Source organism: Lepeophtheirus salmonis, chromosome 8 (genome assembly GCF_016086655.4).
Source record: "Lepeophtheirus salmonis chromosome 8, UVic_Lsal_1.4, whole genome shotgun sequence".
Taxonomy (NCBI): Eukaryota; Metazoa; Arthropoda; class Copepoda; order Siphonostomatoida; family Caligidae; genus Lepeophtheirus; species Lepeophtheirus salmonis.
Genome location: NC_052138.2, coordinates 34,135,614 through 34,149,189, shown reverse-complemented (window position 1 = coordinate 34,149,189; position 13,576 = coordinate 34,135,614). Strand labels below are relative to the sequence as shown.

At 31.0% G+C, this 13,576-nt stretch overlaps 1 protein-coding gene across 2 annotated transcripts in view; it reads right to left on the bottom strand.

The window, feature by feature from the left end:
* The window catches only part of LOC121123448 (probable G-protein coupled receptor No18), a 208,575-nt gene that overhangs the window by 59,380 nt on the left and 135,619 nt on the right, over positions 1-13,576 (bottom strand). For both annotated transcript variants that reach the window (XM_040718567.2, XM_071890443.1), the window contains exon 4: positions 1,011-1,182. In XM_040718567.2, the coding sequence (XP_040574501.1) occupies positions 1,011-1,182 (172 nt within the window). The remainder of the gene's footprint in view (positions 1-1,010; positions 1,183-13,576) is intronic.

Sequence of the window (13,576 nt, the reverse complement as noted above, 5' to 3'; positions counted from 1 at the left end):
ATTTTTTTTCCAATAGTTTTTTTGTTAATTAATTATTTTAGTAGTTTAGTTTCTATTCAATTTAAAATCCGTACATTTCAAGTCATCTTTTTGTTTGCTTTCTAAAAACTCAATTCCATAGATGCATTAAACTTGTGTCATTTTTTTAATCATTACAGGTATTATATACATATCATAATGAATAAATTGGGATTTTTTTTTCTGCAGGTCTAATTATAAGGAATCACTATCTAATGAAAAAAAATACTCAAACAAATTAATCTCAGCCATTTATGACGATAAATATTAAACTTAAAAAGGTTTTGTATAGAAATTTTTTTATGAGCCAATAGTTGTTTAATAAACTTTGATCATACTTAAAATATTAAACTGTAGTAAAATTAGCAATATTTATTCGTTAAAACGTTTTCTCAAAACCGACTTACCAAAACATTTCAATCCATATAATATTTAGATACTAAAGCTTTTTAAGTTTAATTTTATCGTCATAAATGATTTCATTAGAATTTATCCCTTATCAGTTAAGTGGTTTACTAATTGTACTCCAAATGTTAGGATTTTCAATACGATTTTTAAAAGGAGATTATAATTCAGAGCTGGATTAAGTTACCGACTTTTTTTTTTTTAGTTTTTAATAATATATTATTTAACATAATAAGTTTATTTAAATAAGATAGAAAATACTGTAAATTTTCCATTAAATGACAAAATTGACTAATTCCCCAAAAATATTATACTTGTTATATATCTTTTTATGAATATTCAAGAAAATTTATGCAATTTTCACATCTCTTATAATTATGCTTAATTGTTGTAAATGTAGAAGTAATGGATTTTACTCTAAGAAAATTGATTTTTTATGTATCTTACAAAACACTACACCTATGGAAACAATATATAAATGTGTTTCTTCTTTATTCATACGTCTTTATAATAACTTTTAGTAAAACATTTAGTAACACAGTTATACAAAAAACCATTAGACTTAAAAGGAATAACAAAACACTTACGTCTACAAAATACTTGGTTCTCTCTTTCACAACAACCACAATTCGACCATAAGTGTATAAAATAACTATTAAAGGTACATAAAATGTTCCACATGCTGAATAAACAATATATCCAGGCTTTTCATTGTAGTGACATTCTGTTAAATTTGGTCCATGACGATTGGGCTCTGACCTAAGAAGAAAAAATTGGAAATGTTATTTTATTTTGATAATATTTTCTGGTTCTTTTAATTTCAAGAATATTTTAAATATTTTTAAGATCAAAGAATCTAGTTCTCTAAATTCATATTTTTTATTTCTGACAGAAAATCTTGACAAATATCAAAGAATTTTTTGTATTTTATTATTAATTTTGTTTTATTTGATTCAAATTTGTTAAGTTTTATAATTGCATAGTCGAAAACATTTTCAAAAATATTGCTAATAGTTAATCAAATTTTGTTTGGTACAATTTTTCAATTCAATATCTTTATCAATAAAGCAAAGTTTTTCTGAATTTATATTGTAAGGTCATTTTTGATTAAAGTCCGAGCAATGACTTTATCGGTCTTTTATGGTAAATAAACATTTGAAATGACGTAGTTAATAACTACGCAATTTTAATTTTCTTGGAACGTCTTTTTTTTCATTTCTATCTTTTCGATCAAAATGACTATTTCTTATTCATCAAATATTCATACAGATAAACTTTGCTTTATTAATCTAGATAATATGTTTGAACATTAGATATAAACTAACTTATTGTTAATTATTATTATCTTCCCTCAATTGTACCATCACACATATTTGTATTTTCCTGTTAATCTATATGTTATTTTTGTTTCTTATATACCGGGCTAATCGTTATTATTTACCCATTTTAACACACAATGTATTGAAGTCCATGCAAGGATCCTGCCCTTTCTTTCCCGAATTAATTTGTGCGTGAAAAAAAAAAAAAATTAACAACGAAATCTTAGTAGAATGGCATCTATGCACACACATATATGCACATTTCAAAATTAAATTTTAATTGAGAGCACAAAACGAGAATGATTCCATATGACATCCTTGAGAACATATCAGAGGAAATGGTAGTGATTCCATGTGGCATCATTGGGAAAATGCTATGTCATAATTGAAAGGCAAAATTAAACAGTTCAATTTTTTTAGTTTTAAATAAAATAATACTAATGTAAAACAGTAAAAAAATTTAATTCCTTTTTCAGAAAGTGTTATATTGATGTACCATATACAGATGGAAACATTATTTGGTAGATACTTTTTGTGTAATGTCATGAAGTACAGTAGCCAAGATTTGACAATTACTGCATCCACAAAATGATGTAATATTCTGAGATAGAATCTTTTCACACCTATTTTAGTTCTGTACAGACCCACAAATATCTTTTCGGTCAACACTACCTAGGCTCGTATTGTATTCTTTCACAATTGCAGGAAAGGAACATCACTACGCTCTTTTTCAGCCACTAATCATCTTTTTACAGTAGATACTAGATTCTTACACACATAAGCAAATGCAATAGTTATATGCTAATTGTCATACCAGTTGACGATGGTAGGTTTTATTTCCAGTTCAATTATCACAGCTTTCCCCAGCATCATTTTTAGCATAGTATCACTTTTCAAATTACAGACAGTTACTCTATCACTTCTAACTTTCCCAGAAGCACAAATTTCAATTTCCTTCAGAGCACAGAGTAGACTGCGAGATGTGAACCAATTATCAGTGTAAAGCTTAAAGTTCTGTTTTGATTCTGGGCTAATCAGCCTCATGACAATGTTTCCACTTTTCCCAAACTGCGTACTATGAGGGACTCTGGTTTCTTTTCCTACATATACTTCAAAGTCATTCATATAGAATGCTACTTCTACCACACATCGTAAAAACTTTGATTTCCTATTTATGAGCTTTATTTCTAATGTTATGCTCCAATGTGCAACGTTCTTTGAAAGGTATCTTCATTTCGTCCAACAAATTACGTTATTCCGGTTCAAATTTACCAAAGTTATTGTTGAGATAGTCAATGAATGGTCTAACTTTGAAAAGTTTATCATATCATATCTGAGTTTTATAATTTCATTATTGTTTAGATGAATAAAACAACTCAGTATTCAAATCGATTACGTGGGAAAAAAATACAAGGAGTTGGTGATGAAGCAGATTTATAAAGGTTATAACTAGTTAAAAAAAACCAATAACTAATGTACAAATAACACTTTACTGAAAATCATTATAAAATACCATTGATGCCATATTGAGTCATGCTACTTTAAAAAAATCAGGACCACAGAGTATTGACATTCTGAGAGAACCTGAAATTATAGTATCATCTATAGAATGTTTTAATTCAATTATAATAAATAGATATGCCAATATTCTGTATACCTTGTTATTTATCTGCTGTTGTAAGCAGAACAGTGTCGAGAAACTCCCTCAAGAACACTTCATGTGCAACTGATCCGTTATGACAGAAGCATAGCGCACGCTTTACAACAAACCTAATGCAACATGTCACAATTGCAATGCCATCTACCTTTGGGAGTGCTAATTAGAATTGATGTTGAGCTCCAGGTGGTGGTGGAAGCTGCTGCAGTCCCTCTGGATGTACTTGGCGCTAATGGAGGACCAGGCCTTGTAGACTGATGCCTTCTGGGTGCGGGTGCTGCTGTGAAGTGTCCTGCATGCCTTGGACTCCACGTGTTCCTAGATGAAATATTCTAGAGGATTGAGGTTTGGGATCTGTTGCGGCAAGAAGTACTTTGCCCAAAAGTCCATGTGGGCCTGGAGCCACTCTTTGGTTTTCTTTGTGGTGTGAGCAGGTGCTCGATCTTGTTGAAACACCCAGATATAATTTGGATTTGGACTGTATCCTAAAGGGAGCTACTAGGGATTCATGGCCTTCCAGTTGGTTGCAACCAGGTCTAACTTCATCACTGAAGAAGGGTGTTTGGTGGTGGAGACATATTGGTGCTCCTCTGTTACATTCCTAAATACCACTACTAAATCATTCTGCCCTTTTAATACAGAGTCAGCAGTAAATGTCCTATCATCAGAAAACATCACAATGAGTCCACAGGTTCCCTTAATGTGGTTCAGTATCTTTTTTGCTCGCTCCACAAATACTTTTTTCTCATGTTCTGTCATCAGAGGGTGCAGAGACTTTCCTCCCTCTCATGGGGACTCTTTCATTTTGCTGTCCATTTTAGAATTTGAGGAATGTGGCTTTTTCTTGAAGGCGGACGGCGGTACATTGAGGGTTTCTTGCCTGCTACTGGAGAGTATCCAATGTCCTCCCAACCTTTAATCACATTGAAACATTTTAAATTGTCTTCTGCGAGGCTCCAGTCAGCCCTCAGATGACCTTTTGGGATAATCCTGTGCCGAAGATCTCTACCATTTAAATCCTTTTCTTGTACTGTCTACTCATGGTGGCGAGTAAGACAATGTTTTTCTTGGCAATCGATCGCTAATTAGGTGTGTCATGACATTGCTTATTGGAACGTTGTAAATAATAACTCTTAATCTCTCGAAATTTGCATAACAGAGTTGAGTAAATAATAACGGTTGGCCTGGTATTTCAAGTAAATCATTGTTATCATGTTAGAAATGCAATAAAGACATATATTGTTGAGTATAATTAAATAAATTACTGTTTTAATTACTTTGCCCCTATTGTTAGACGGTGTTTTATGTAGAAACAACGCCGATCATGGTTGTCTTTATAGGAAAAAATATTTACTTAAATTTTTGTTTAATATATGGATAACTAAATCATATTTTTACGGTTCATCATCGTGTGTAAGTACATTAATATATCAAAAGTTATAAGGTGTCTACATAAATTTAAGAGGGTCTTACTTAAATCCACCTAAGTGACTCCTTACATACGAACAAAAATGAGAAATGTAAAATATATTTGAAATTGGAGTAAAATACTACTACTTATATTTGAAGTATCTATAATAGGTATTTACCCTTTGAAAGTTTCTACAAAATGTTTACAAAAAAGAATGCGTAGAACAACAGCCCATACGACTCAAGTGCTATAAATTATACTCTCACGAATTAATGAACAAGTTTTCTAATTCATATATATTTTTTTTGGATAAATAAGACGACAAAATAATATATACATAAACAATTTATGTATATTTATAAGAGCCATTCTATAATATACCACTTGAGTGGAAGAGCGTATCTTTAATCTTTTAAATTAGTTAACCAAATTAATACACTGGATTTCAGAGAAAATAAAAAAATAAAACAAAAATTTCTTCATATGTAGAGATGTAAAAATGGCTATATTCTTGGTGAGCCTATATTAAAAAAAAGTTTGAGTTGGTAAAACTGCAAAAGAACCTTTATTTTTTATTCTTTCCTTTTTGAATATTAATCCTTCAATACATGAATTTTAATTTGTAGGTGAATTTTTTTAAACTTTAATAGCTGATACGTAGTTATTATTTTGTGAAGAAAAATCTGTTAGCTTATGTCATCAGTAGAAAAAGAGTAATAGAGTGATTTTTACACTAATCAAAATTCCAACAACTTTCATATCTCTAGTTATGATATATAAGGCAAATCCTGGTCTTTGACATGTCTTATTTTTAAACTGATCAAAATTCCAACAATATTCACATCACTAGCTATGACATATACCTATGAAAAATCCTTGTATTTGACTATTCTTATTAGTACATTTGAACAAACTAAATATAGATATACTATCTGCTGTAGCTTGTAGTTTAAACATGGTATATGCTCAGACGAATTTGGACAGAGCTTTATAAGTGAGAAACATACTTTTGTCAATTTAAAAAAATAATATTATCATTAAGGGAGTCATATTTTTTTTGCCAAAAGAAGGCGCCACTCTTTATCGCTTTGTTAACAAACCAATATATTAAAAAAACCTCATGCTCTACTACAGTATATATCAAGCAGTACATTAAAATCTAATGACTTTAAATTCTAAATTTCAACGTCGTAGAGTTTCAAACAAATTAATACTATGAATAGATGTGTGTCTGAGCTCTTTTAATCATTAATGTAGCTACCAAAACTAACTTTCAGGTGGCGGTGGAAGGCCTGGTACCCTCTGCAAATGTAGTCATCTGTCATGCGTCCCAGTGGAATTTAGGACATTGGTATTTGGATGACGTGTACCAAAGGCCTTCCCTTGGCATCCACCTAAAAGATGTAAGTAACAGGGTTGGGATTAGGGATTTAGGACGGCTAAAAGTGTCAAAAAAAAGTTCAAAAGAACTTAAGAGAGTCTTGCAATGGAGGACATGGGGTTCTTTCATTGCTGGTGTCATAAGTGGCCTCTTTAATCTTACAAGGCTCTTTCACGCACTTTTTTGATAGTTCTCTGGACAGGCGGGATCGGAAACTCGAGATCCCTTGCATGGGCCCTCATAGACTTAAAGAATTGACCTAAGCTGTTTTCTTTAACTTCTCAAGTTTCATTTGGCCTTTTTTGACAGAAAACTTTTTCTTCTACAACGTTCCAGAATGGTTGACATTATAGACGGTAGTCCTGGAGACGCCCAACTGCTTGGAGTGTGCAATTGTAACTGAGGGCTTGTGAGCAATTGCTCAAAAAATGGCTCCTTTTGATCCTATTCGGGGGAAATTGCTGATTTTGCCCTATTTTGTGTAAAGATTTCTTATTTTGATAGTCTGATATGAAAAAAAAAATGATATAATTTGAATTCTTGGACCGAAAATCTATCTCCAAAAACCCTTCTTCATCTAGAGAGAAAACAATGCAAAATAAACAAAGGACATTTTTCTTTTTGCCATTAAATTATTGAATATGTAAGGGAGCTAGATGAGATAGCTAATAACTAATAAGAAGGGGGGAAATTTGGCGGAAAATGGCTGTTGAACTAGTCCTATTGAGTCTTTCAACAAAGGAGTAATGCTTGTGTAGCAAGTTTTTTCTAACTCTGGTAGGATGTTATGCAGTTTACCTGTCATTCAAAGAAATCCTTATCTTCTGTTTATACAATTGGTTGGATGCTTAATCATTAGTATAGATGATAAAATGTCTCCTTCTAATATGCCTTCTGAATATTGTGCCAACTTCAAATTTGATCCAAATATTAATGTGGACGTTGAATGGCCCTTCAGTATGTTTAAAGCGACCAATACTGATGAGATGCAAAAATTAACCAAAGAAAATCTTTTCAAAATCTTGATTTGTCGATGTTAGCAACATTTTTAAAGCAAAATTAATAAATAAAATATCTGCTAATGGTAATCTTCTTATAGGGATGCACTAATGGACAAAAGACGGCAAATGTAGACGGTTCACATGGTATCGTTTTTAAAAGGAGGCTATAGTTATGTTATTTGGATTCAAAAGTTTAGCATTTACACGTTGAAACAATCCGATTAATCCAAGCCGGTTACAATTGAATGGTTTATCTAATTGATTTCACCTTAGAAAAGGGAGAATCTGTTCATTTGCAGTGTAAAAATCAACTCATTCTCGTAAGTTGTACAATTTCTTTATACAAGTTGCAACTTGTACAAGCAGATTATACAAGTCATTTTTACGTTGTTGTCAGATTTATCCACTCTAGAAAGCCGTTTTAAAAGAAATATATTGTTTCACATTATTTGAAATGCTGGCCTGGTGTAAATGCAACCCCAAAGATATAAATATTTTGCATTTTCTACAGAAAACGTTTCTGAGTGTTCAATACACTTGTTTTGAGTCATTGGCGAGTTCCAAGTAATACTCGTTATTTATGCATACAAACCGAGTTCTTTGGTCAATTTTTGCTTACTAGATACAAAATATTGATTTATTTATTCAGTTTTACTCGTGACCCATAACTAAATGATCTTAATTGGTTTAATTGATTTTACATGTTATGCATTTTGACATTTCAAGACATACAATAGGACCATAAAATAAAATGAAGTCATTGTCCTTTCTTTTCAATATTAGAAAATGTTTTGGGATTTTTTGATATAGGTAAACATTTAAAATATTTCTTGATGTTGTAGGTAGTCAGAATGGAGATGCCAACGTTCCTTGCAGTCTTCTCAGCACTGACACAGGTGCAGAAAAGATAAAATACGCGTTGTCTTTTTATTGTTGCTCCAACTTTTTTTACACTTAAAGACATGGGGTAAAAACAAAACTACAATATTTTTGTTTCAGCTGTCGTCGGGCTCAAAATTTAATATATAAACATGTATTTATTCTATATACTTAGTAAGTCTGAATAAATACAATTTGACCCACTGAAACCTCATATTTAACAATAACAGGGTTAAAATCGTAATTTTTTTAATATGAATTGTTTTAGGTCCCCACGCTGTACTTTCAAAAATACATTTTATGAATCCATCTAAGAAAACTTTTCCCTAATTTACTTTTTTATATAAAACAGTTGTCCTTTTAACAAAACGGTGAACACTGAGGTAATAAATATGCATTGCAAATAAGACTATTTATTTAATGTTTGAACACTTAAATTAAAAGTAAATGACTTAGGTACTTTGAAAAAAAAAAAAAATAGCATATTCACTTTTATTGCTAACTAGATTAAACACATAATTAAAGTGCATGACTTTGAAGGCATATATTTTTTCTCTCGTTAGCCAGACACCGAGCTTGCAACTTATACTTATGACCTTATGACCGTTTCTTTACTACATTTTGTAGCTTTGTACCCAGGCATCCCAAATTTTTTGTTAATTTTATTCTTTTATTTATAAGTTGTTGTTTTTTCAATAGGTTGTTTGTAGGAAAAATATTCCTAAGCTAACAGGACCGTTTCTTTCCTACATTTTGTAGCTTTGTACCGAGGGATCCCAAATTTTTGTTAATTTTATTCTTTTATTTATAAGTTGTTGTTTTTTTCAATAATGAGATCCATGAAGTGCCCTCATATTTCATATCATGGTTACTAACTCAATACGCGGATAAGAAAAAGTCTTGAGATCATTTTCAATCACATTTTTTAATAGTTTTTTGAGCTTAATTATAAAGTTAAGGTTAGCTAATTGCTTACGCTCTAAGCTATCATTTCCCATTCAGATTCAAATTTATAATATCCTCCCAGAAGCTGGGTGCTTAGTAATGGTGTCAGTCCTAATATTACTGCTCATGTTACCAAACCAAGCCACCAGGTTAACTTGTTTATAATAGATAATAATAGAGTTAATGTCCTTTCATCAGAAAAGAATATAGTTTCCATTGTGTTTTAAGTCTTTTTTTTTTGTCTGACAACTCTCCTGACAAAGTTTTGGCTGTCGTAAAAATAAAAGGCCTCTTTATTCTCTTGAGTGACTTATAACAAGTCTTTTTACATCCTTGCCACATGTAGTCTGGTCCACCTTCTTCTTGGCGTTCTCGGCAAACTCAATAGATAGGTCTTTATCCTCACGCCTTGACCTTCAAATTTTAGTCTTGTAGAATGGCCAAATGATTTCAGAGCCACCCAGTGATCATACTGATATTTAAAGTCAGAATGAGGCTGAGAAAGGTCTTCCTGACTTGGAATAAACAACCAATTGAAACATTTTTTTTCCATCGTAAAAAGAAGATTTTCTCAGGGATTGACGTCCGGAGAGTGAAGTCCACTCCATGACATTATTGTGCTTTTCCTCGGACAGCTCCTTTATTGCTTGGTGGTATATAATGGGTAATTGTCGCGCTGAAAGACCAACTACACGACCTATTTTCAGTGCTCTTCCCTGAGGAAGGGTGTTCCAAGATTTCCTTCGATATAGTGACGTCGTCCTTTCCCCTTAGCAGAGAAGACCCCTAAAAAGATAATGTTTCCTATACTTGACGGTTGGGACTGTGTTCTTAGGGTTATACTTAGCATTTTCTTCCTTCAAGTACTTGCCTGATTTTTTTAATGGACTATATAACAAAGAAAATCTTAGAAATAAGCTTTTAGCTAGCTACTAGTACATATTAATGTAAATCACTAAATTTATCTAAAAACATGATTGAAAATGAATTCAATACTTTTTTGTTCCAGTAATTGTCCAAGGAATGTGTAGTCATTTATTTGTGGGGTAATATTGGTTTTCGTGGTCATTTCAATATCTGTTTGTCACATAATCATGGACTACAAAAGTTAAAGCACTTACATATTTATGTACAAACATTAATTTCTCAGTTTTGTGAAAAAAATAATATATTGAATTTACCTTCGCTTATAAATAGTTTACACATGCCATGTATAAAATCAGTTCTAATTTTTTTTTTTTACCATTCAATAATAAAAACTTAGTACAATTTATATTTTCTACAGAAGGAAAACGCTGATGTTTTTTGAATTATAAAAACATATTGTAATTACTTTTTTATATATCAAATAGGTATAGGTGCATAATAACTGTTTTGTATTTAAGGAAATTTAACTCAGAAATTCTGGCTGGTAAAGAACGTAGTAACTTTTTTTACTGAACTAATTCGTTTTCTGATTGTATTAGATTCCTCCCATAACTGATTTCTTCATTAGTCTCCCCCTCCCCACACATTTCAGTATATATTTTATCGGTTCCATCAATGGTTACCATTCCACGGAGCTAAGGACGTATGAGTCGTTCCTTCAGTGCTAAGGTCCTTGGTATATTTTTATTTTCTACATTCCTAGCTAAGATGAATTAATATAAAAACAAAAAATATAATGAATGATATTTAGAAAGTTGGACTTGAATATAAATCATCTAACCACAAACATCCTTTTTCTTTAAACTTAAGGGATATTGTCTCTTTGAAATATATTATGTTGAACAACTGAAAGGACTTAGTTAGTAACGACGTCATTTCAGCTTTTGTAGTTACTATAAAAGACCGATGAGGACCAGTCTAATAAGGATCAGAATGTTAGGACTCCAGTTTTTTAGTTTTTTAGACCGATCCAAAACTATTTTCTCAAGATTTTTAATTTATCATTTAACTAGAAAATTATAAAATAATTTGAAAAATAAATAAGAATTTTACAATTCCTTCAAAGATTCATTACACAACTGTTTGAATCAAATCATCTCTTTTACTTATAAAATTATAAAAAGTAACTTTAATTGGTAAAAATTAGAACGAAAAAAAGAGAGTGCGCGTACCATATTGAATTATACTCTTTAATCTTCCACAATGCTATAAAACAAAGTAGCGAAATAATAATCACGTAATTAATTTTTGTTCAAATTTGCTACAAAAATACATTTTAGCCGCTAGGGGTGTAAAGGATGGCCTGAGTATTACTCTATGACTCACTACAAACCCGAAAGGGTTTTTTTATTATTGAATTGACAGGGTCTTTTCTGGGTAGGGGAAAACAAGTTGCTTACGTCACAACAAAAATGATAAGTTAATGTTATCTCTTATAAAACCAAAGTAACATCTAACAGGAAAACAAGTTTTGTTGTAGCCAAAGAATATTGAACACTGTCATGTATCTACAAATGTTTAACTTTTCCTCTTTAAAAACATTGTTTTAAATATAGCTTAAGCCTTACCTTATTTTTGTCATATTTTGGTAAGGATTAGAAAGATACCAAAACGTTATACGAGGTAATCCATTAAAATATGAACACTTTTAATATTAAACTTCAAAACAATATAATGTATTAATTCTTTAAGATATAATTTTAACAAAATTAATACTATAAAGGTGTGTCTGAGTTCTGTTAATAATTAATTTAGCCGCTCGTAGTGGCAATGATGGCTTCCAGGCGGTGTCGAAATGCTTGCCACCAGCTGTATATGTATTCCTCTGTAATTGCATCCCTGTGCCGTCTGATAGTGGCTATAACGGCATCGGTGTTTGAATGGCAGCCACTACAGGCATCAAAGGTGCAGGATGGGGGCCATTAAGTGTCGAAAAAGTATTCAAAATAACACAAAAAACTCATTGAAAAGAGTAAGGCAACGGAGGAGTTGGGTTTCTTTCATATCTGGTGTCAAAAGTGGCCTCTCCGCCCTCATAAGTATCTTTCCACCCACTTTTTTTGATAGCTCTAAAACAGTCTTGTGTGAAACTTTTGAGGGTTTGTATAATGTATTTACTGTAAAAATGAACCAAGCAATACAATTATAGACCGTTCTTTTCTTGCCAGTGAGCAAACTTATCAAATTCACAAGGGATCAAATACTAATATACTCCACTGTATATATTTATATCATACTACCGTAATAAACATAATCTCTAAGGAGCTAATAATTACTGAATAAATAATAGCAAAAGAAGTAAGGATACTTTATCAAAATAACAAAAAGTTATTACTGCAAAAGGTGTTGTGATAAACTATATTGACCATAAGATAATCTTGGTTAGTTTTATAGTAGATAGAGTAAAAAAAAATGATATATACCCCTATTAAAAAAATCTTCATTTCATTACGGAAGATCAAAGGTAATCTTGGCTTATTTATAAAAGCATTAATGTATTAAAAAAGCTTTACAAAACTATTCTTAATAATGCAAGCATACAAAATAGAAAATACTTATCTTTATGTTAAAAACTACCCTGTACAACCGTTTTGTTCTTCGGAGTAAATTTGGATACAACCGAACCGATAAGTCTGAAAATTGGCAAGTGAATACTTGGTTGGTTTTCTTTTTATATAGAAATATAATAAAATTTGCTAACTTTTTTTCTACAATAAGCCTTTAAAATAGTAATACAAATTGGTATTCTGACATTTAAAATTTACTAAGGAACCAAAGTTTTTATTAAATTAAGAATGAAAGTGTTGAAGATTGGACTAAATTAAAATGTCTGCGTCATACTTTTAATTAGAATTATCTTTGTTTAAAGTTCAAAATAGGTGCTTTTTATTCAGAGGCACATAGCTTCAAGACGAATAGATTAAAAAAGTTTAAATAATCTCAATGGATAGGTAAAAGTATGAACTTTGATTTAAAAAAAATGAGCTGCTCCAAAAACTTAAAAATAGCCAAAAATAACAAAACATTTAATTCCTTTTTCTAAAAGCCACGAGGCTAGGAGATATAAAATAAGACCATATTCGGAAAAAGGGGATCATATTGTACTACGTTGAGCATTTGGTGTTCTTATGCATTAAAAAAAGTGTGATTTTATTGGATAATTTAATTAAACATAAAATGAACTCTCCTTGTATATCCGAATGTTTTTGAAGAGGCCATTAGAAGTCAAAATATTTTATTTTAAAAAGTAATCAATTTAATTATATCTAAAAATTTTAAGCACCTTTTGTTTCTGTCAATATTTTATTTTTGACCTCTACAGATTTACACAAAATGAGTCAAACTTTTAATTTGAAAGGATTATTCTGTTTTGTTCTACTTGGAATTAGTAATTGCTTCGTTTTTTATCGAGGCAGGACCCTTTGAGACAACGTATATCTCTAATCATTTTTTCTATCACGCCAAGGAAAAATAATCATATGTCAGGAAAAAATTAATTTATCTTTATCTCTGCGTTGAGTGTCCAATGGTGAGTGATATATGTAATCCTTTTTTTATTTATAAGATTTATACTCATTCCGTAACAAAATAGGGAGTGCTTTTCAACCTTCAAACACGTTCTCTGATATACAA